Source organism: Coregonus lavaretus (assembly GCF_964263955.1).
Source record: "Coregonus lavaretus genome assembly, chromosome: 24".
Taxonomy (NCBI): domain Eukaryota; kingdom Metazoa; phylum Chordata; class Actinopteri; order Salmoniformes; family Salmonidae; genus Coregonus; species Coregonus lavaretus.
This window is the reverse complement of record NC_140011.1, coordinates 21922393-21943122: the sequence shown is the minus strand read 5'-3', so window position 1 is coordinate 21943122 and position 20730 is coordinate 21922393. Positions and strand designations below refer to the sequence as shown.

The 20730-nt window shown below is 43.4% G+C and overlaps 1 protein-coding gene across 2 annotated transcripts; it reads right to left on the bottom strand.

The window, feature by feature from the left end:
- Positions 1-1821: 1821 nt before the first annotated feature.
- LOC311099923 (zinc finger MYND domain-containing protein 19-like) lies at positions 1822-20184 on the bottom strand. 2 transcript variants are annotated; one of them, XM_084140641.1, is made up of 6 exons: positions 19971-20184; positions 4894-4953; positions 4602-4708; positions 4297-4437; positions 3919-4099; positions 1822-3672 (listed from the first exon to the last, which is right to left on the bottom strand). In XM_084140641.1, exons 1-6 carry the CDS (start codon positions 20019-20021, stop codon positions 3529-3531), a joined length of 684 nt encoding a protein of 227 aa, XP_083996767.1. In that variant the 5' UTR covers positions 20022-20184; the 3' UTR covers positions 1822-3528. The 2 variants fall into 2 exon arrangements, with proteins under 2 accessions (XP_083996767.1, XP_083996768.1); XM_084140642.1 differs by lacking the exon at positions 19971-20184 and adding an exon at positions 6832-6918.
- Positions 20185-20730: the final 546 nt, after the last annotated feature.

Below are 20730 nucleotides of genomic sequence, written 5' to 3'. Positions count from 1 at the left end.
GCAGAGTTCACCATGCTCTCCCGTCCCTGGTCCAGCAGGGTCAACAGGCTGTTCAAGACCTGCCCAAACACAGCCTGGTCTCTCAGTAGCCACCCACGTCCAGCCGAGCTCTCAACCTGTGAGAAGGGGATGATTCAAGACAGAGGGGGTCACTGGTAAGGCTGCCCCACACATACTCTCTTTTACACCCCCACCCCCACGCACGCGCACAGACACACACACTCTATTACCAAAGAGGCTAAGGCGCCAGCAGCATTCATCACAATGTCTGGATCATCTCTGGTTAGGAGCTGCCCTAGAGTCCCAACAAGGCTGTTGCTGCCCTTTGGAGCCTGCAGCTGCTGCACAACCTCCTCTCTCTCCACCAGGACTCCAAGATGATAGGCTGCAGTACTGCAAAGCCTGAATGAGCAGGGGGGAAAACATTTACCACCAGTCAGCGTAAAGCCTGACATTAATATGCTTTAGAGATTTACGTATGTGCGTCTCGGAACCATGGTTATATAAATTACAAACAGCAGTAAACATGATTTTCTTCAGTAGTCACATTCAGTAGTCACGTTAAACTCAGGCATAGTCAAGGGAAACCAGCCGCCATATCACTTATTGGTGTTCAGAGTTCAGGGTGGGGACCTTGCTGTTATGGGAACACAAAGCGAGTCCCCTACAAGGCAGGGAAGACTTTTCCTCTCACTGCATAGGAGGGTATACAACTGTTTACTTGAAAGACAAGGCATTTTGCCTTTGCAGCACAAACTTTGATGTACATGGACTAATTACTTATTTATTACAGTAAATGAAAACATTGTACTGTATAGGTACACACACGAATATCATAATGCAGTCTTGATCACAAGGTATGTTTGCATGACACACCTTTAGGAATAGAGTACGTGATGGGTTGTTTGAGAGCTCAGGTGTAAACAGGAAGTTATTTTGACAAAACTGTAACGTGCCCACAAGTAGTATCAATCTGCACTCACCATGAGTCTGTGGAGCTGAGTAAATGTTCTAGTGCCCTGGTGTAGCTCTCTCTCTTAGGAGCCTTCACTATCTCCTCCACCATCTGCTTTTTGCTCTCCTGAGCAGACCTACTCAGACCTTCCAATGCAGCCTTCACATGAGTGGGCTCTGGGCACAGGAGCATGGACAGTGAGCTCTCTGAGTGACATTGGCAAGGACAGGCCATCAATTTTCAGGAGTGGTTTAATTTCAGGACTTCAATGCCTTTTGGGGATGAAAGGGAGTCCAAGTTATGATTTGGTCATGATTTCCTGTGCAGCTCTCCGACGCAGTCTGTCCTTACAATAATACAAATGTAATTATATGAACATAAAAGCTTGAAATACTCACCGGGTTGCTGCTATGTGAGAATTTTCAAAAATGTGTGGCTCAGATACAGACTTTTTTCATCCATATAAGCTGTCCATTAAGTAAACCATAGTCCACTGGGCCCAGGAGCGCAGCCATTGTGTTCAAAGCGTTGCAATCCATCCGTTAGCACTATAGCCTCTGGGCAAATTGTAACTCAACTAAGATAGACTCCTGTGACATTTTCTAGTAGCAGTCGTAGTGTTTCTCTAGCAATTTTTCCCTTAAGCCGCTATTTCACACATGCTCTAATTCGATATAGTGAGGGTTTCTCACTCCTCTGCCTGGGTTGGCTTTGGGAATGTGAAGGAGAGGGAGGGGATAAACGTCCCAGGCTCCTAATGCTCCTATCTCTTGTCCCAGATAGCTGCACAGTACCAGACCAGCCCACTGATCACCATGGTGACCACGGGTAAAGGTTATTCATTCCACTTTACTTAGACACACATTAAACTGTCCAGGCTCCTTTATTGGAATGTCTGCCTGCTGACCCTTTAACTTTTTCTAAGAGTTTATTCAGCACACCTGCAAATGAAGTAAAGATCTAATTTTACAAGCTCCACAATACATTCCCTGCTATTATTTCCGGAGCCTAACCCTCATACGCAGCACCTTCAAATTGCCTCTATAGCACATTGTTATTATAGTAGGCTAAATGAACAGGTAGACAATTTCCTAAATATATCTAAATGAACAACCAACAAACATTTTTGAGGTGTCATACCATGAGGGTCCCCTAAACCCCCACAACGGTCATACATCCATGGGAATCATTTTATTTCATTTGATCATTTTACAGTGAAAAGAAATAGCTAGTTAACCCCAACTTTACTCCTGCTCACATAATGTAGCTTTTTATTCTGTGATTCATTCTTTCATTCTATAAAATAAATTATAATTTTTACACCCAACAGTCAACTCTCCCTACCGCTAAACTTTTCCCATCTCTATGACAAAGATAATAGTGGGGTGTGTTAAAACAATTCAGTGCAGTGTTATGAACCCGTCCACATACATAAAAAACAATCATGTGTTGCATGTATTATGACGGTCTGCTTGTTACATGCATTATCTGTGAGTGTGTCAGGATTCATCATCACCATCTAAGACACAACAGGAAGACAAACTTTGAGCAGGTGTTCATGAATAGCACACTTAGGGAGTGATTAGCACACTTAGGGAGTGATCATTGGGCATAGAACAGATATCTCTTTGATGACTGACGTGTAGAAAACAATGGAATTGAATTCGGCCCATTTCATACAATCCCAAGAACGAACTGACATAGCCTGTCCAATGGCCAACCTGGGTGAGTGGGTTTTCCAAGTTTTCCCCCAGTATATCCCTGGAACGTTAGCGTTAGCGACAGGGACTGTGTTTGTGGGCATCTGGATGGGCAACCGACCGATCGCAGATTCATTCAGGGATGTTCAGCACAGGAAAGTAACAATGCCTCTACAAGTGATTAAGCCAAAGTTGATTACCCCTTCCCAACCCTCCCGACAAAAAAAAGGGCTATACACAGAACAAAACACCCTTCCCCCCCCAATGTTCAGCACATCATCCATGTCCTTCAGTCCAAAATGGCAGCACACACAATACTGTTAGTGTGACAGAACAGTAAATCTATCTGCTGTATGTTGGTCTTAGAGCATGACAAGGAGATGACTGTGAGTGTGTGCAGCAGAGGTCCAAGTAGTAGAACAGTGAAAAGGTCCATGTCCTATTGAACCAGGTGAGCAGCAGGTACGGACCTCCCTATGTCCCTGTACATGGCATTACAGGTTGGTGGGTGGAAGGAAGGAGAAAGCTAATGACAACAACTGTCGATAATCAATTGCTGTCCAAAAGAAGCAATTTATCCATGTGACCTCGTCTTACTAAAACATACAAATCCATAGCAGCAGGTAGAGCTCGAGGAGGATCTCCCGCTCCAATTTCTTTTATACACACTTCCCATCATCCCCATTGACATGTAAATAATAATATGGAGATTTGCCAGTTCTGGGAAATGGTTGTTGTAGCATTTTTTTGTTTTGTTTTTTTACCCAACCAACATTGTCCTCTGTCATCATTCTCTGTGGGCAGATTTTTTTTCTTTTTACTTCATTCACAATCTTCCCCCCAATTCCCCGATCCTGGTGGTTGATCCAGAGATCATCGCTCTGGTTCAGACTCCAGGGCCAGGACCCTTTTGCGCTCGCGGCACTGCTTCTTGTGGGCGGGCCAGTCCCTTTGCTGGCATTGGGAGCCACAGTAGCGAGCCACCTGACAGCGACCACAGATGTTGAACTCTCTAAGCTGTGGACAGATGGAGACAAAATCAGACTGGTGGAAAGACACCTGTATGGGTTTTGTGACACTGTTCTGAGACTACCATATTAAACACCTCAAAATAGCAACAATATCTATGTCAGCCTCAGTAGTAAATAGGATCACAGAAATCCTCAAAGCCATATACTTCAATACTCCCTTCCCTAGAGTGAAAGTATATGGAGTGTGAAGATAACTGTAGATAGCTGAATATATGGTGGTAGCAGTACGTACTCTCCTCTCGATGAGCGAGCAGGGTGGGTAGTGACACTCATAGTAAGTACAGGAGCACTCCTCCTCCTCCACCAGCTCGCCGTTAGCGTTGTAGTACCGTGTACGACTGAGCTCCAGGTACTGCTCCTCTACGGGGTCAGCTGGTACCTGCTGGATGGCCAGCCAGTACAGAGACTGCTCTCTACAGGGCGAAAAAAATACCAGTTAACATACCTTTATGACAAGTGAAACATTTACAAGTAATACTAAGCTAAGTCTGAATAACCTTGTCTTTCCTCAGTAAATATTTTGTATTTTCCTCAGTAAAGAAGTGATGAATGCTAGGAGAGCGGAATGTAGCTCTAGTAATTGTAGTGGAGAAGTGCACAGCTATAATACCTTTGTTTGCTGGAGATTTCCTCTGGTTTGGGGCTCCAACCCAGGGGGACCAGTCGCAGGTTGTCCAGACGGTTATCGACAGTGACAGAGTTGATGTGGACAACTTGGAAGCTGGGAGCAATGCCTCCTCTGTGCTTCTCCCTGGAGAAACATTCAAATCGCCTTATGACTCAACCAGTCTGCCAGCGTCACACACAATAGGAAGCATGCACAGTTTGTTTGATGAAGGCAAAAAGCTGCCCTTACCAACACAGACTATGATGATGTATTCAGGAGCAGATTGTGGGGATGGGACATCAACTCACCAGAGCAGCTCATGCAGCGGCCTACCAGCCCAGCGCCCCTTGCCAATGTCGAAGGCATAAGCAAATATCCTTGCCCCATTGCCATCTGCATCGACATCCATGCGTGCCTGAAAAATATGGTGTGGCATTTTTATATCCCAGCCCATTTCCTTATATAGCCATTTCCTTCTATAGTTTCAACAAAAGTCCAGTAGTTTTTTTGTTTTGTTTACTGGGGCCAGGATAGCGTGGCAATGGTATTTGACTAGAATTACTCTCACCACACCCTCCTTGTAAATCCCCACCCTCTTACCTCGAAGGCATAGTTCTCCACCAATGGTATGTCCTGTTCATCGATCAGTGTGTACTTTGTCTGCAAAGGAAAGGACAGTTAATGCCACCTAGAATGTGGGTTTACACTATTAGTGTGATGTACAGTGAGGGAAAAAGTATTTGATCCCCTGCTGATTTTGTACGTTTGCCCACTGACAAAGACATGATCAGTCTATAATTTTAATGGTAGGTTTATTTGAACAGTGAGAGACAGAATAACAACAAAAAAATCCAGAAAAACGCATGTCAAAAATGTTATAAATTGATTTGCATTTTAATGAGGGAAATAAGTATTTGACCCCTCTGCAAAACATGACTTAGTACTTGGTGGTAAAACCCTAGTTGGCAATCACAGAGGTCATACGTTTCTTGTAGTTGTCCACCAGGTTTGCACACATCTCAGGAGGGATTTTGTCCCACTCCTCTTTGCAGATCTTCTCCCTTTGCAGATCTTCTCCAAGTCATTAAGGTTTTGGGGCTGACGTTTGGCAACTCGAACCTTCAGCTCCCTCCACAGATTTTCAATGGGATTAAGGTCTGGAGACTGCCTAGGCCACTCCAGGACCTTAATGTGCTTCTTCTTGAGCCACTCCTTTGGTGCCTTAGCCGTGTGTTTTGGGTCATTGTCATGCTGGAATACCCATCCACGACCCATTTTCAATGCCCTGGCTGAGGGAAGGAGGTTCTCACCCAAGATTTGACGGTACATGGCCCCATCCATCGTCCCTTTGATGCGGTGAAGTTGTCCTGTCCCCTTAGCAGAAAAACACCCCCAAAGCATAATGTTTCCACCTCCATGTTTGACGGTGGGGATGGTGTTCTTGGGGTCATAGGCAGCATTCCTCCTCCTCCAAACACGGCGAGTTGAGTTGATGCCAAAGAGTTCGATTTTGGTCTCACCTGACCACAACACTTTCACCCAGTTCTCCTCTGAATCATTCAGATGTTCATTGGCAAACTTCAGACAGGCCTGTATAGGTGCTTTCTTGAGCAGGGGGACCTTGCGGGCGCTGCAGGATTTCAGTCCAGTAGTGTGTTACCAACTGTTTTCTTGGTGACTATGGTCCCAGCTGCCTTGAGATCATTGACAAGATCCTCCTGTGTAGTTCTGGGCTGATTCCTCACCGTTCTCATGATCATTGCAACTCCACGAGGTGAGATCTTGCATGGAGCCCCAGGCAGAGGTAGATTGACAGTTATTTTGTGTTTCTTCCATTTGCGAATAATCGCACCAACTGTTGTCACCTTCTCACCAAGCTGCTTGGCGATGGTCTTGTAGCCCATTCCAGCCTTGTGTAGGTCTACAATCTTGTCCCTGACAACCTTGGAGAGCTCTTTTGTCTTGGCCATGGTGGAGAGTTTGGAATCTGATTGATTGATTGCTTCTGTGGACAGGTATCTTTTATACAGGTAACAAGCTGAGATTAGGAGCACTCCCTGGGAGCCAGACATCTTTATGATTGAGAGGGGGTCAAATACTTATTTCCCTCATTAAAATGCAAATCAATTTATAACATTTTTGACATGCGTTTTTCTGGATTTTTTTGTTGTTATTCTGTCTCTCACTGTTCAAATAAACCTACCATTAAAATTATAGACTGATCCTTTCTTTGTCAGTGGGCAAACGTACAAAATCAGCAGGGGATCAAATACTTTTTCCCCTCACTGTAAAGGTCACAACAGTGAGGAGTGACACGACACTGAATCATGTGACCTAAAACATATGAAGGCAAGAGGATGTGAACTTTTTTTTATAATAAGGGTTACATGGAGAACATTGGAGTTCTCTGAAATGAAAATGGATGGCCCTTTTACCTAAACCCTCCCTGAAGGCATGAACAAAAAAAAGAGACACTACCCTATACCCAAAATAATAATTAAAACAAAGTGGATAGCAGAGAACATGTCTACTGTTTACCATCACTTCTTGGACAGATCAGAGCCGTAGATATTCAGTTTTAGAAACTGTTCTTCATCCTGTAAGCATTACATGGCAATGTAGGAGTTTTGATAGCGCACAGGGCTGCAGACCAGACCACCGTGGACAAGAGTAGGGGTGGAAAGATATCCTTTATAATTTAGTAAAAGCATTGCATGAATCGATCAGCGTATTTGACGGTCCGAGAAAAAAAGAGTTTTATACATTGCATTCGGAAAGTATTCAGACCCCTCGACATTTTGTTACGTTACAGTCTTATTCTAAAATGTATTTAAAAAATAAAAACTCAAATCTACACACAGTACCCCATAATGACAAAGCGAAAACAGGTTATACATTGTTGCATATTTATTACAAATAAATAACAGAAATACCTTATTTACATAAGTATTCAGATCCTTTGCTATGAGACTCGAAATTGAGCTCAGTTTAAATCCTGTTTCCATTGATCATCCTTGAGATGTTTCTACAACTTGATTAGAGTCCACCTGTGGTAAATTCAATTGATTGGACATGATTTGGAAAGGCACACACCTGTCTATATAAGATCCCACAGTTGACAGTGCATGTCAGAGCAAAAACCAAGCCATGAGGTCGAAGGAATTGTCCGTTGAGCTCCGAGACACGATTGTGTCGATGCACAGATCTGGGGAAGGGTACCAAACATTTTCTGCAGCATTGAAAGTCCCCAAGAACACAATGCCTCCATCATTCTTAAATGGAAGAAGTTTGGAACCACCAAGACTCTTCCTAGAGCTGGCCGTCCGGCCAAACTGAGCAATCAGGGGAGAAGGGCCTTGGTCAGGGAGGTGACCAAGAACCTGATGGTCACTCTGACAGAGCTCCAGAGTTCCTCTGTGGAGATGGGAGAACCTTCCAGAAGGACAACCATCTCTGCAGCATTCTACCAATCAGGCCTTTATGGTAGAGTGGCCAGACGGAAGCCACTCCTCAGTAAAAGGCACAACAGCCAAAAGGCACCTAAAGGACTCTCAGACCATGAGAAACAAGATTCTCTGGTCTGATGAATGCCAAGCGTCACATCTGGAGGAAACCTGGCACCATCCCTACGGTGAAGCATGGTGTTGGCAGCATCATGCTGTGGGAATGTTTTTCAGCAGCAGGGACTGGGAGACTAGTCAGGATCGAGGGAAAGATTAACAGAGCAAAGTACAGAGAAATTCTTGATGAAAACATGCTCCAGAGCGCTCAGGACCTCAGACTGGGGCGAAGGTTCACTTTCCAACAGGACAACGACCCTAAGCACATAGCCAAGACAACGCAGGAGTGGCTTCGGGACAAGTCTCAATGTCCTTGAGTGGCTCAGTCAGAGCCCGGACTTGAACCCGATCGAACATCTCTGGAGAGACCTGAAAATAGCTGTGCAGTGACACTCCCCATCCAACCTGACAGAGCTTGAGAGGATCTGCAGAGAAGAATGGGAGAAACTCCCCAAATGCAGGTGTGCCAAGCTTGAAGCGTCATACCCAAGAAGACTCGAGGCTGTAATCGCTGCCAAAAGTGCTTCAACAAAGTACTGAGTAAAGGGTTTGAATACTTATGTAAATGTGATATTTCCATTTTTGTTTTATTTTATAAATTTGCCAATAAAATCTAAAAAACTGTTTTTGCTTTGTCATTATGGGGTATTGTAATTAGATTGATGAGGGGGAAAAAAACAATTTAATCAATTTTAGAATAAGGCTGTAACGTAACAACATTTGGAAAAAGTCAAGGGGTCTGAACACTTTCCGAATGCACTGTAAATATTTAATGCAATTCTACATCATTTTACATATTAACAGAATAGTTTTTAAATACCGCACAAATTACCGAAATTACAGGCTAAGAATGGACAGAGAGATAAGATTAACGCATAGGCCTATCATACTTCTCCAATGCCAAATCAGTGTGTCTTGTTTGCAACGAAACTGTCCCTGTTCGCTAATAATTAAATCTGAGACGTCATTAGGAATCTGAGCATGGTATTTTCAAAAGTTAGGCCTACCTTTCCACCCCAGACAGAGGCCTACCAACGCAGAAAAATGTAAGCTTTAACTGCTGGCTACTCTTCTTCCGTGAATTAACCCAATGAGAGAAGGTCACAAGTGTTTCCCTAAAAGCTGTCTGGGTTTAAACATCTTCTATTGTACAGAAAGTGAATAGCTTATTCAATTGATAGTGACAGAATTAGATTACTTCCCAAGCAAAGTACATTGTTTGTCTCCTCGGCTATAGAAGGTTGCAGCTCAGCCTCTGAATATCAAAGAAACTAAAAAATGATATCCCCATATGCATCGGAGTCACGTCTTTCCCGGGTATTGTACAGCTTGTTTCTAGCATAACGCACTGTTATAGATCACTTTATATAATCGGATCAGTTTTATTTTATTCAAAATCTTAAGCTAACAATGGGTAGGCCTGTGCTTTTTGCCATTGTCTTTAATAAAAAGGTAGGCCTATGGCATACCCTCTCAATTAGTTTTGGTTTAACTTAACAGCCCTTAACGGACATGGAGGTAGGCTATTTAAAGAGTGCATGGTTGGTGGAGGAATTGACCGACAAATCTATGGCAATAGCAGCCTACAGCCTAATTTTGTTTGTCAAACAGGTAGATCTAACGCTTATTTCTTAAACAGGAAGAAACAAGTGGCAACACAAAGCCCTCGTTATTAGTAAAGTCTAATTAAGATGTTGAAATGGATTATGCCTACTCTAATTTTCCTACTTTCAGCACCATGAGCTGTCCCATTTAGCGATTGATTGTGCCACGGCTGCTGCTTCAAGTTTCTGCACCACAATGTAAGTTACTTGAATCTGGCTTATTGTGAGGTCAATAAATGATAAATACATCACGGGCAAGAAACATATAGTTCTTAATAAAATCAATTATAGTAGTAGCAATCTATCAAAGTTGACCTCCAGTCCTCCTTCTCATCTTCACGCTCTCCTTCTCAAACGGAACAGAATTTAGGGTATAGGCTAGTCTGTGCACAAGATAGTGAATTTTTTGGACTAGGCCTAATAAATAAATACAAAAATCCGAACTGCCACTGTAGGCCTACACAGCACAGCCATTGGTTAGGCAACACACCAAAACGTTTTTGATCAGCAAGAGCAGAGCAGGCCGGGGCTCAGGGTTGGAACATCCATTGCAGTGTGTAACGCAGCCCAGTTTCACTTAGGCCTACACCATAGAGCGTAGCCTAGAACTAGACCACACTAAATAGCCTATAGGCCAGCAGCTCTCAAACTGCTGTTAAGTTAAAACCAAGACTAATTGAGAGAGTATGCCATAGGCCTACCTATTTGTACCAATGACCTGCCACTGGCATTAAACAAAGCATGTGTGTCCATGTATGCTGATGATTCAACCATGTACGCATCAGCAACCACAGCTAATGAAGTCACTGAAACCCTTAAAAAGTTGCAGTCTGTTTTGGAATGGGTGGCCAATAATAAACTGGTCCTGAACATCTCTAAAACTAAGAGCATTGTATTTGGTACAAATAATTCCCTAAATTCTAGACCTCAGCTGAATATGGTAGTGAATGGTGTGGCTGTTGAACAAGTTGAGGAGACTAAATTACTTGGTGTTACCTTAGATTCTAAACTGTCATGGTCAGAACATATAGATTCAATGGTTGTAAAGATGGGGAGAGGTCTGTCCGTAATAAAGAGATGCTCTGCATTTCTGACACCACACTCCAAAACGCAAGTCCTGCAGGCTCTAGTTTAGTCTTATCTTGATTTTTGTCCAGTCATGTGGTCGAGTGCTGCAAGGAAAGACCTAGTTAAGCTGCAGCTGGCCCAGAACAGAGCGGCACGTCTTGCTCTTCATTGTAATCAGAGGGCTAATATAAATACTATGCATGCCAGTCTCCCTTGGCTAAGAGTTGAGACTGACTGCATTACTTCTATTTATAAGAAACATTAAAATGTGTTGAAAATCCCAAATTGTTTGCAAAGTCAACTTACACACAGCTCTGACACACACACACTTACCCCACCAGACATGCCACCAGGGGTCTTTTCACAGTCCCCAAATCCAGAACAAATTCAAGAAAGCGTACAGTATTATATAGAGCCATTATTGCATGGAACTCCGTTCCATCTCACATTGCTCAAATGAACAGCAAACCTGGTTTCAAAAAACAGATAAAGCAACACCTCACAGCACAACACCTCTCCCTTATTTGACCTAGATAGTTTGTGTGTATGTATTGATATGTAGGCTACATGTGCCTTTTTCTTAAATTGATGTAGTTCTGTCCTTGAGCTGTTAATGTCTATTAATGTTCTGTATTATGTCATGTTTCATGTTTTGTGTGGACCCCAGGTAGAGTAGCTGCTGATTTCGCAAACAGTTAATGGGGATCTTAATAAAAAAAAATATATATAATAATATACCAAATACCAAACAAGGGGTTGCCTGATATGAAAATGGGGTCACGAGAGAATTTCCAAAATGCTGCAGAAAAAAAAGGATATACACTACCGTTCAAAAGTTTGGGGTCACTTAGAAATGTCCTTGTTTTTGAAAGAAAAGCAATTTTTTTGTCCATTAAAATAACATCAAATTGATCAGAAATACAGTGTAGACACAGTTAATGTTGTAAATGGCTATTGTAGCTGGAAACGGCTGATTTTTAATGGAATATCTACATAGGCGTACAGAGGCCCATTATCAGCAACGATCAGTCCTGTGTTCCAATGGCACGTTGTGTTTGCTAATCCAAGTTTATCATTTTAAAAGGCTAATCGGTCATTAGAAAACCCTTTTGCAATTATGTTAGCACAGTTGAAAACTGTTGTGCTGATTAAAGAAGCAATAAAACTGGCCTTCGAGACTAGTTGAGTATCTGGAGCATCAGCAATTGTGGGTTCAATTACAGGATCAAAATGGCCAGAAACAAATAACTTTCTTCTGAAACTCGTCAGTCTATTCTTGTTCTGAGAAATAAAGTCTATTCCATGCGAGAAATTGCCAAGAAACTGAAGATCTCGTACAACGCTGTGTACTACTCCCTTCACAGAACAGCGCAAACTGGCTCTAGCCTGAATAGAAAAAGGAATGGGAGGCCCCAGTGCACAACTGAGCAAGAGGACAAATACATTAGTGTCTAGCTTGAGAAACAGATACCTCACGGGTCCTCAACTGGCAGCTTCATTAAATAGTACCCGCAAAACACCAGTCTCAACGTCAACAGTGAAGAGGCGACTCCGGGATGCTGACCTTCTAGGCAAAGTTGCAAAGAAAAAGCCATATCTCAGACTGGCCAATAAAAATAAAATATTAAGATGGGCAAAACACAGACACTGGACTTTTTCTTTGCAACTCTGTCTAGAGTGAAAAAAAACTATAAAATAACACATCTGGAATCATGTAGTAACCAAAAAAGTGTTAAACAAATCAAAATATATTTTATATTCTTCAAAGTAGCCACCCTTTGCCTTGATGACAGCTTTGCACACTTGGCATTCTCTCAACCAGCTTCACAAGGAATGCTTTTCCAACAGTCTTGAAGGAGTTCCCACATATGCTGAGCACTTGTTGGACGCTTTTCCTTCACTCTGTGGTCCAACTCATCCCAAACCATCTCAATTGGGTTGAGGTCGGGTGATTGTGGAGGCCAGGTCATCTGATGCAGCACTCCATTACTCTCCTTCTTGGTAAAATAGCCCTTACACAGCCTGGAGGTGTGTTTGGTCATTGTCCTGTTGAAAAACAAACGATAGTCCCACTAAGCACAAACCAGATGGGATGACGTATCGCTGCAGAATGCTGTGGTAGCCATGCTGGTTAAGTGTACCTTGAATTCTAAATAAATCACAGACAGTGTCACCAGCAAAGCACCCCCACACCATCACACCTCCTCCTCCATGCTTCATGGTGGGAACCACACATGCGGAGATCATCCGTTCACCTACTCTCCATCTCACAAAGACACAGCGGTTGGAACCAAAAATCTCAAACCACTACTAAAGGACAGATTTCCACCGGTCGAATGTCCATTGCTCGTGTTTCTTGGCCCAAGCAAGTCTCTTCTTCTTATTGGTGTCATTTAGTAGTGGTTTCTTTGCAGCAAATCTACCATGGGTCTGACCTAGAGTATGTGGGGTCTGACCTAGAGTATGTGGACAACTACAAATACCTAGGTGTCTGGTTAGACTGTAAACTCAACTTCCAGACTCACATAAAGAATCTCCAATCCAAAGTTAAATCTAGAATCGGCTTCCTATTTCGCAACAAAGCCTCCTTCACTCATGCTGCCAAACATGCCCTCGTAAAACTGACTATCCTACCGATCCTTGACTTCGGCGATGTCATTTACAAAATAGCCTCCAACACTCTACTCAGCAAATTGGATGTAGTCTATCACAGTGCCATCCGTTTTGTCTCCAAAGCCCCATACACTACCCACCACTGTGACCTGTACGCTCTTGTTGGCTGGTCCTCACTACATGTTCGTCGTCAAACCCACTGGCTCCAGGCCATCTATAAATCACTGCTAGGCAAATCCCCGCCTTATCTTAGCTCATTGGTCACCATAGCAGCACCCACCCGTAGTCTGCGCTCCAGCAGGTATATCTCACTGGTCATTCCCAAAGCCAACACCTCCTTTGGCCGCCATTCCTTCCAGTTCTCTGCTGCCAATGACTGGAACGAATTGCAAAAATCTCTGAAGCTGGAGACTCTTATCTCCCTCAATAACTTTAAGCATCAGTTGTCAGAGCACCTTACCGATCACTGCACCTGTACACAGCCCATCTGAAATTAGCCCACCCAACTACCTCATCCCTATATTGTTATTTATTTTGCTCTTTTGCACCCCAGTATCTCTATTTGCACATAATCTCTTGCACATCTAGCATTCCAGTGTTAATACTATTGTCATTTTTCTGCACTATAGCCTATTTATTGCCTTACCTCCATAACTTGCTACATTTGCACACACAGCGCCGGAAGAAGATGGCTGCCGTTTTACAGCCCTCTAACCAATTGTACTATTATGTGTGTTTTTCCGCGTTATTTGTAATTTATTTTGTACATAATGTTTATGCCATCGTCTCTTATAACCAAAGAGAGCTTCTGGATATCAGGACAGCGATTACTCACCTCGCGTTGGACGAACACTTTTTTTTCAACGAGGCGTTCGCGAAGGATATTCTACAGACTCCAGACAAGGCCCAGATCCCCGTCATTCGCGTGAGGAAGAGACGGAGATACCGTGGACGTAGGTCGGGGTGCCTTGTAAAGATCCGACGGCGAACGAGTAAACTGCCTCTCCCATCAATCCTATTAGCCAACGTTCAAGCTTTGGATAATAAAATGGACGATTTAAGATTACGGTTATCCTACCAACGGGACATTAAAAACTGTAATATCTTATGTTTCACGGAGTCGTGGCTGAATGACAACAATGACAACATTCAGCTAGCAGGCTATACGCTACATCGGCAGGACAGAACGGCAGACTCGGGTAAGACGAGGGGTGGCGGTCTCTGTATTTTTGTAAACAACAGCTGGTGCACAAAATCAAATACTAAGGAAGTCTCAAGGTTTTGCTCGCCTGAGGTAGAGTATCTTATGATAAGCTGTAGACCACACTATTTACCAAGAGAGTTTTCATCTATACTTTTCATAGCTGTCTATTTACCACCACAAACCAATGCTGGCATTAAGATTGCACTGAATGAGTTGTACAAGGCCATTAATCAACAGGAAAACGCTCATCCAGATGCAGCGCTCCTAGTAGCAGGGGACTTTAATGCAGGGAAACTTAAATCCGTTCTACCTCATTTCTACCAGCATGTTAAATGTGCAACCAGAGGGGAAAAAACTCTAGACCACCTTTACTCCACACACAGAGACGCATACAAAGCTCTCCCTCGCCCTCCATTTGGCAAATCTGACCATAACTCTATCCTCCTGATTCCTGCTTATAAGCAAAAACTGAAGCAGGAAGCACCAGTGACTCGGCTAATAAAAAAGTGGTCAGATGACGCAGATGCTAAGCTACAGGACTGTTTTGCTAGCACAGACTGGAACATGTTCAGGGATTCTTCAGACAGCATTGAGGAGTACACCACATCAGTCACTGGCTTCATCAATAAGTGCATCGATGATGTCGTCCCCACAGTGACCGTACGTACATACCCCAACCAGAAGCCATGGATTACAGGAAACATCCGCACTGAGCTAAAGGGTAGAGCTGCCGCTTTCAAGGAACGGGACTCTAACCCGGACGCTTATAAGAAATCCCGCTATGACCTCCGACGAACCATCAAACAGGCAAAGAGTCAATACAGGTCTAAGATTGAATCATACTACACTGGCTCTGACGCTCGTCGGATGTGGCAGGGCTTGAAAACTATTACAGACTACAAAGGGAAGCACAGCCGCGAGCTGCCCAGTGACACAAGCCTACCAGACGAGCTAAACCACTTCTATGCTCGCTTCGAGGCAAGCAACACTGAAGCATGCATGAGAGCACCAGCTGTTCCGGACGACTATGTGATCACGCTCTCCGTAGCCGATGTGAGTAAGACTTTTAAGCAGGTCAACATTCACAAGGCCGCAGGGCCAGACGGATTACCAGGACGTGTACTCCGAGCATGTGCTGACCAACTGGCAAGTGTCTTCACTGACATTTTCAACATGTCCCTGACTGAGTCTGTAATACCAACATGTTTCAAGCAGACCACCATAGTCCCCGTGCCCAAGAACTCTAAGATAACCTGCCTAAATGACTACCGACCCGTGGCACTGACGTCTGTAGCCATGAAGTGCTTTGAAAGACTGGTCATGGCTCACATCAACAGCATAATCCCAGAAACCCTAGACCCACTCCAATTTGCATACCGCCCCAACAGATCCACAGATGATGCAATCTCTATCGCACTCCACACTGCCCTTTCCCACCTGGACAAGAGGAACACCTACGTGAGAATGCTATTCATTGACTACAGCTCAGCATTCAACACCATAGTGCCCTCAAAGCTCATCACTAAGCTAAGGATCCTGGGACTAAACACTTCCCTCTGCAACTGGATCCTGGACTTCCTGACGGGCCGCCCCCAGGTGGTAAGGGTAGGTAACAACACATCTGCCACACTGATCCTCAACACGGGGGCCCCTCAGGGGTGCGTGCTCAGTCCCCTCCTGTACTCTCTGTTCACCCATGACTGCATGGCCAGGCACGACTCCAACACCATCATTAAGTTTGCCGACGACACAACAGTGGTAGGCCTGATCACCGACAACGATGAGACAGCCTATAGGGAGGAGGTCAGAGATCTGGCCGTGTGGTGCCAGGACAACAACCTCTCCCTCAACGTGACCAAGACAAAGGAGATGATTGTGGACTACAGGAAAAAAAAGAGGACTGAGCACGCCCCCATTCTCATCGACGGGGCTGTAGTGGAACAGGTTGAGAGCTTCAAGTTCCTTGGTGTCCACATCACCAACGAACTATCATGGTCCAAACACACCAAGACAGTCGTGAAGAGGGCACGACAAAGCCTATTCCCCCTCAGGAGACTAAAAAGATTTGGCATGGGTCCTCAGATCCTCAAGAAATTCTACAGCTGCACCATCGAGAGCATCCTGACTGGTTGCATCACCACCTGGTATGGCAACTGCTTGGCCTCTGACCGCAAGGCACTACAGAGGGTAGTGCGTACGGCCCAGTACATCACTGGGGCAAAGCTCCCTGCCATCCAGGACCTCTATACCAGGCGGTGTCAGAGGAAGGCCCTCAAAATTGTCAAAGACTCCAGTCACCCTAGTCATAGACTGTTCTCTCTGCTACCGCACGGCAAGCGGTACCGGAGTGCCAAGTCTAGGTCCAAAAGACTTCTCAACAGCTTCTACCCCCAAGCCATAAGACTCCTGAACAGCTAATCATGGCTACCCGGACTATTTGCACTGCCCCCCCACCCCATCCTTTTTACGCTGCTGCTACTCTGTTAAGTATTTATGCATAGTCACTTTAACTCTACCCACATGTACATATTACCTCAACTAGCCGGTGCCCCCGCACATTGACTATGCAACGGTACCCCCCTGTATATATAGCCTCCCTACTGTCACTTTATTCTATTGTATATATAGCCTCCCTACTGTCACTTTATTTTTTACTTCTGCTCTTTTTTTTTTTTTTTCTCAACACTTTTTTGTTGTTGTTTTATTCTTACTTTTTTGTTTAAAATAAATGCACTGTTGGTTAAGGGCTGTAAGTAAGCATTTCACTGTAATGTCTGCACCTGTTGTATTCGGCGCATGTGACCAATAAAATTTGATTTGATTTGATATATTTTCTGTTGTATTTTTGACTTTATGTTTTTTTTACCCCATATGTAACTCTGTGTTGTTTTTATTGCACTGCTTTGCTTCATCTTGGCCAGGTCGCAGTTGTAAATGAGAACCTGTTCTCAACTGGTTTACCTGGTTAAATAAAGGTGAAATAAATAAAAAATAAATGAAGGCCTGATTCACACAGTCTCTTCTGAACAGTTGATGTTGAGATGTGTCTGTTACTTGAACTCTGTGATGCATTTATTTGGGCTGCAATCTGAGGTGCAGTTAACTCTAATGAATTTATCCTCTGCATCAGAGGTAACTCTAGGTCTTCCTTTCCTGTGGCGGTCCTCATGAGAGCCAGTTTCATCATAGCGCTTGATGGTTTTTGTGACTGCACTTGGAAGAAACTTTTAAAGTTCTTGACATTTTCCGGATTGACTGACCTTCATGTCTTAAATTAATGATGAACTGTCATTTCCCTTTGCTTATTTGAGCTTCTCTTGCCAGAATATGGACTTGGTCTTTACCAAATAGGGCTATCTTCTGTATACCACCCCTACCTTGTCACAACACAACTGATTGGCTCAAACACATTAAGGAAAGAAATTCCACAAATTAACATTTAACAAGGCACACCTGTTAACTGAAATCCATTCCATGTGACTACCTCATGAAGCTGGCTGAGAGAATGCCAAGTGTGTGCAAAGCTGTCATCAAAGCAAAGGGTGGCTACTTTGAAGAATCTCAAATATATCTTGATTTGTTTAACACTTTTTTGGTTACTACATGATACCATGTGAGTTTTTTCTACAACGTAGAAAATAGTAAAAATAAAGAATAACCCTTGAATGAGTAGGTGTGTCCAAACTTTTGACTGGTACTAATATATATATATATATATATATATATATATATATATATATATATATATATATATATATATAGTCTTTCTACCTCAAAAGCATTGTAATTTTGTTATCCTTAAAACTCTAAATGAAAATTATTTAAATCTAAAAGATAAAATTCAACCAGTGCCCTTAGATCGTGGGAAAAGGCCGCCCTTGACTGTTGCAACTGTCAAGTGCTGCCTTTCGAGCTGTCATGTGACCGAATGCTTCAGCCAAAGCATTCAAGGGTCACTACGGAGGCGTTTTGGTTCCTGATTCAAAGGGAATACCTTGCCGTTTCCCTCAGAGCATAAAAAGTCATGGTACCCTTCGCCAGCTCATCTCTGTATGAAGCTGGATTCAGCAGTGCTCTCATCTGCATTAAAACCAAATATCGATCCAGGTTGGATGTGACAGCAGAGATAAGGTGCGCACTGTTGACCACGCCCACTGACTGAGAACTCCGACACGACATGCATCAAGCACACCCATCTCATTAGTGGTGGTGAGATATGAGACAATATTTAATTGACTGTCATAGCCCCAAATTAAAAGTATGTGATTGTGAGTTGAGAAGACAATCAGAAATACTGCTAGAATGTTTTGCAATGGACTGCCATAGCCACACACCAAAAAAAGTAAAAACATTGGATGTTAATTACACACAACAACAAAAAAAATCGCATGGTTGGGGTCACGAGAATTGACTGATATCAAAATGGACGAAAAAAAGTTTGGGAACCCCTGCTATAGGTGCACTTGATATTGCACGCCCAGCAGAGAATGAGATGAGGGGCAGCATCCGGCACACATCAATATATAGCCTAATAAGCAACTAATTTTAAAACAGAGAAATATTTACATTTCATCAAGTACATGACTCCCCTGGACTCAAAAAATTCTAAGCCCTCCCCTTGACAGAAATTTAAAACGCATGATCCTCCCCCATTTTCCTTCAGGTAACCATTCTGTAAGTGTCGATATATCCCTAATTAAAGACCTTGAGTCAAGTTAGATTTGCTATTAGTAAGTTAGCAATCATGAAACAAACATTTTGAGAAGGCATAGCACAGTGGCATGCAACAGCACCGCATTGTTTTGTTGATGGAACATTTGGATGAACTAATGTTCCAGGGGGTCACTCCATAACACGTGATATGTCCAAGTGGTTCTCATTTATAAGTGACACACCCATTTCAATGTTCACTAACTGCCCTCAGTGTTAAAACTATGGCTAAATGCAAGAGGACTCCTAAATATTCAAGTCACTGTTCAAATTCGTCAGGTAAAAGTAGATCATGACGTAGCTACTGTCGCTAGCCTAAATAAAACACTAGCGTTAGCTAGTTAGCCCTAGTAACGTTACATGTCAATAATGATGCCACATAGGATTTTTTATCAGCCTTCAAATGTAAAGATAAAAATAAGCTAGTTTAAAAATACCGTAGCTAGCTAAAACATGCCGGTGCTCAGTCACGTTGCAAGGGGTTCCTGGATAGAGCGTGGCAATGCAATGGCTTCCTCATTAAGACTTGACATACCCAACTATCTATACCAGTTAGCTAACCTACATTACAATTGCTTTACCGCCAAAGTGTGCATTTAGATGACAGGATATTTTAACTTTCAACATTCACCCAAGATCGTTGCTTCCATAAATTAGCTAGCTACGAACGTCGGTGAAATGTAGCTTGCTAGCTAATAGTCTTGAGCTGGGCGGCTTCGTGAGAAAACGAATTCAGCTAAACATTTGGGCCACCTTACGTTAGCTAGATAGCGGACTTATGTCTCTTTCTTTTCCGACAGGTATTACATATTAAAACCTTTTCGATGCCATCACCTATCTCAACGAGCCATTTTGTAAGCGCTTTTTGTGATCCCCTCCCCTTCTTGTCGCACATGGCAGCCCTCGGATCCAGCTCACCTTCCCGGCCACACGGCCAAGTCGAACAATCCCAAGCTTGAAATCCGACATTGGAAGACCAGTCGATCAAAGGGCAAAATATGAGTCGATCTACACGTTTAAAACTCGTCAGGGCGACCCCCCAGCCACGATGTACTGCCAGTTTAGTTAAACAGGGTCAATCGTTACCCGATTCTGGTCCTCCCCACCCGCTAACAAACCTCCATAACACAACGCTGGGGTAGTTGCATGTAGAAAGCCAAGTAAGATTTTGGGGAGGGACAAAGAGGCTAAAACATTTTCAACCAATGAGAATAGAGCTTTGAAAACCTTTGGTTTTAAAATATTAAATAAACACAATAAAAATAAATCCATACATAAGTGATACTAACAATCCACCCTAATAAAATAGTACATTGCCAAAACAAAACTCCCACTTCTTCCTTCTTTTAGTTCTCCATATCTCCCTTCTCAGGCTCTGAGAAGGTGGTACTACTTTTGCTCATATTCCATGTAACTCCTTTGCTGTGAAATCTTTCAGCCCCAGAAACCGCTCCGCCTCAATCACATTTTACATTTTAATCATTTAGCAGACGCTCTTATCCAGAGCGACTTACAGTTAGTGAATACATATTTTTTTATACTGCCCCCCCGTGGGAATCGAACCCACAACCCTGGCATTGCAAACGCCATGCTCTATCAACTGAGCTACATCCCTGCCGGCCATTCCCTCCCCTACCCTGGACGACGCTGGGCCAATTGTGCGCCGCCCATGAGTCTC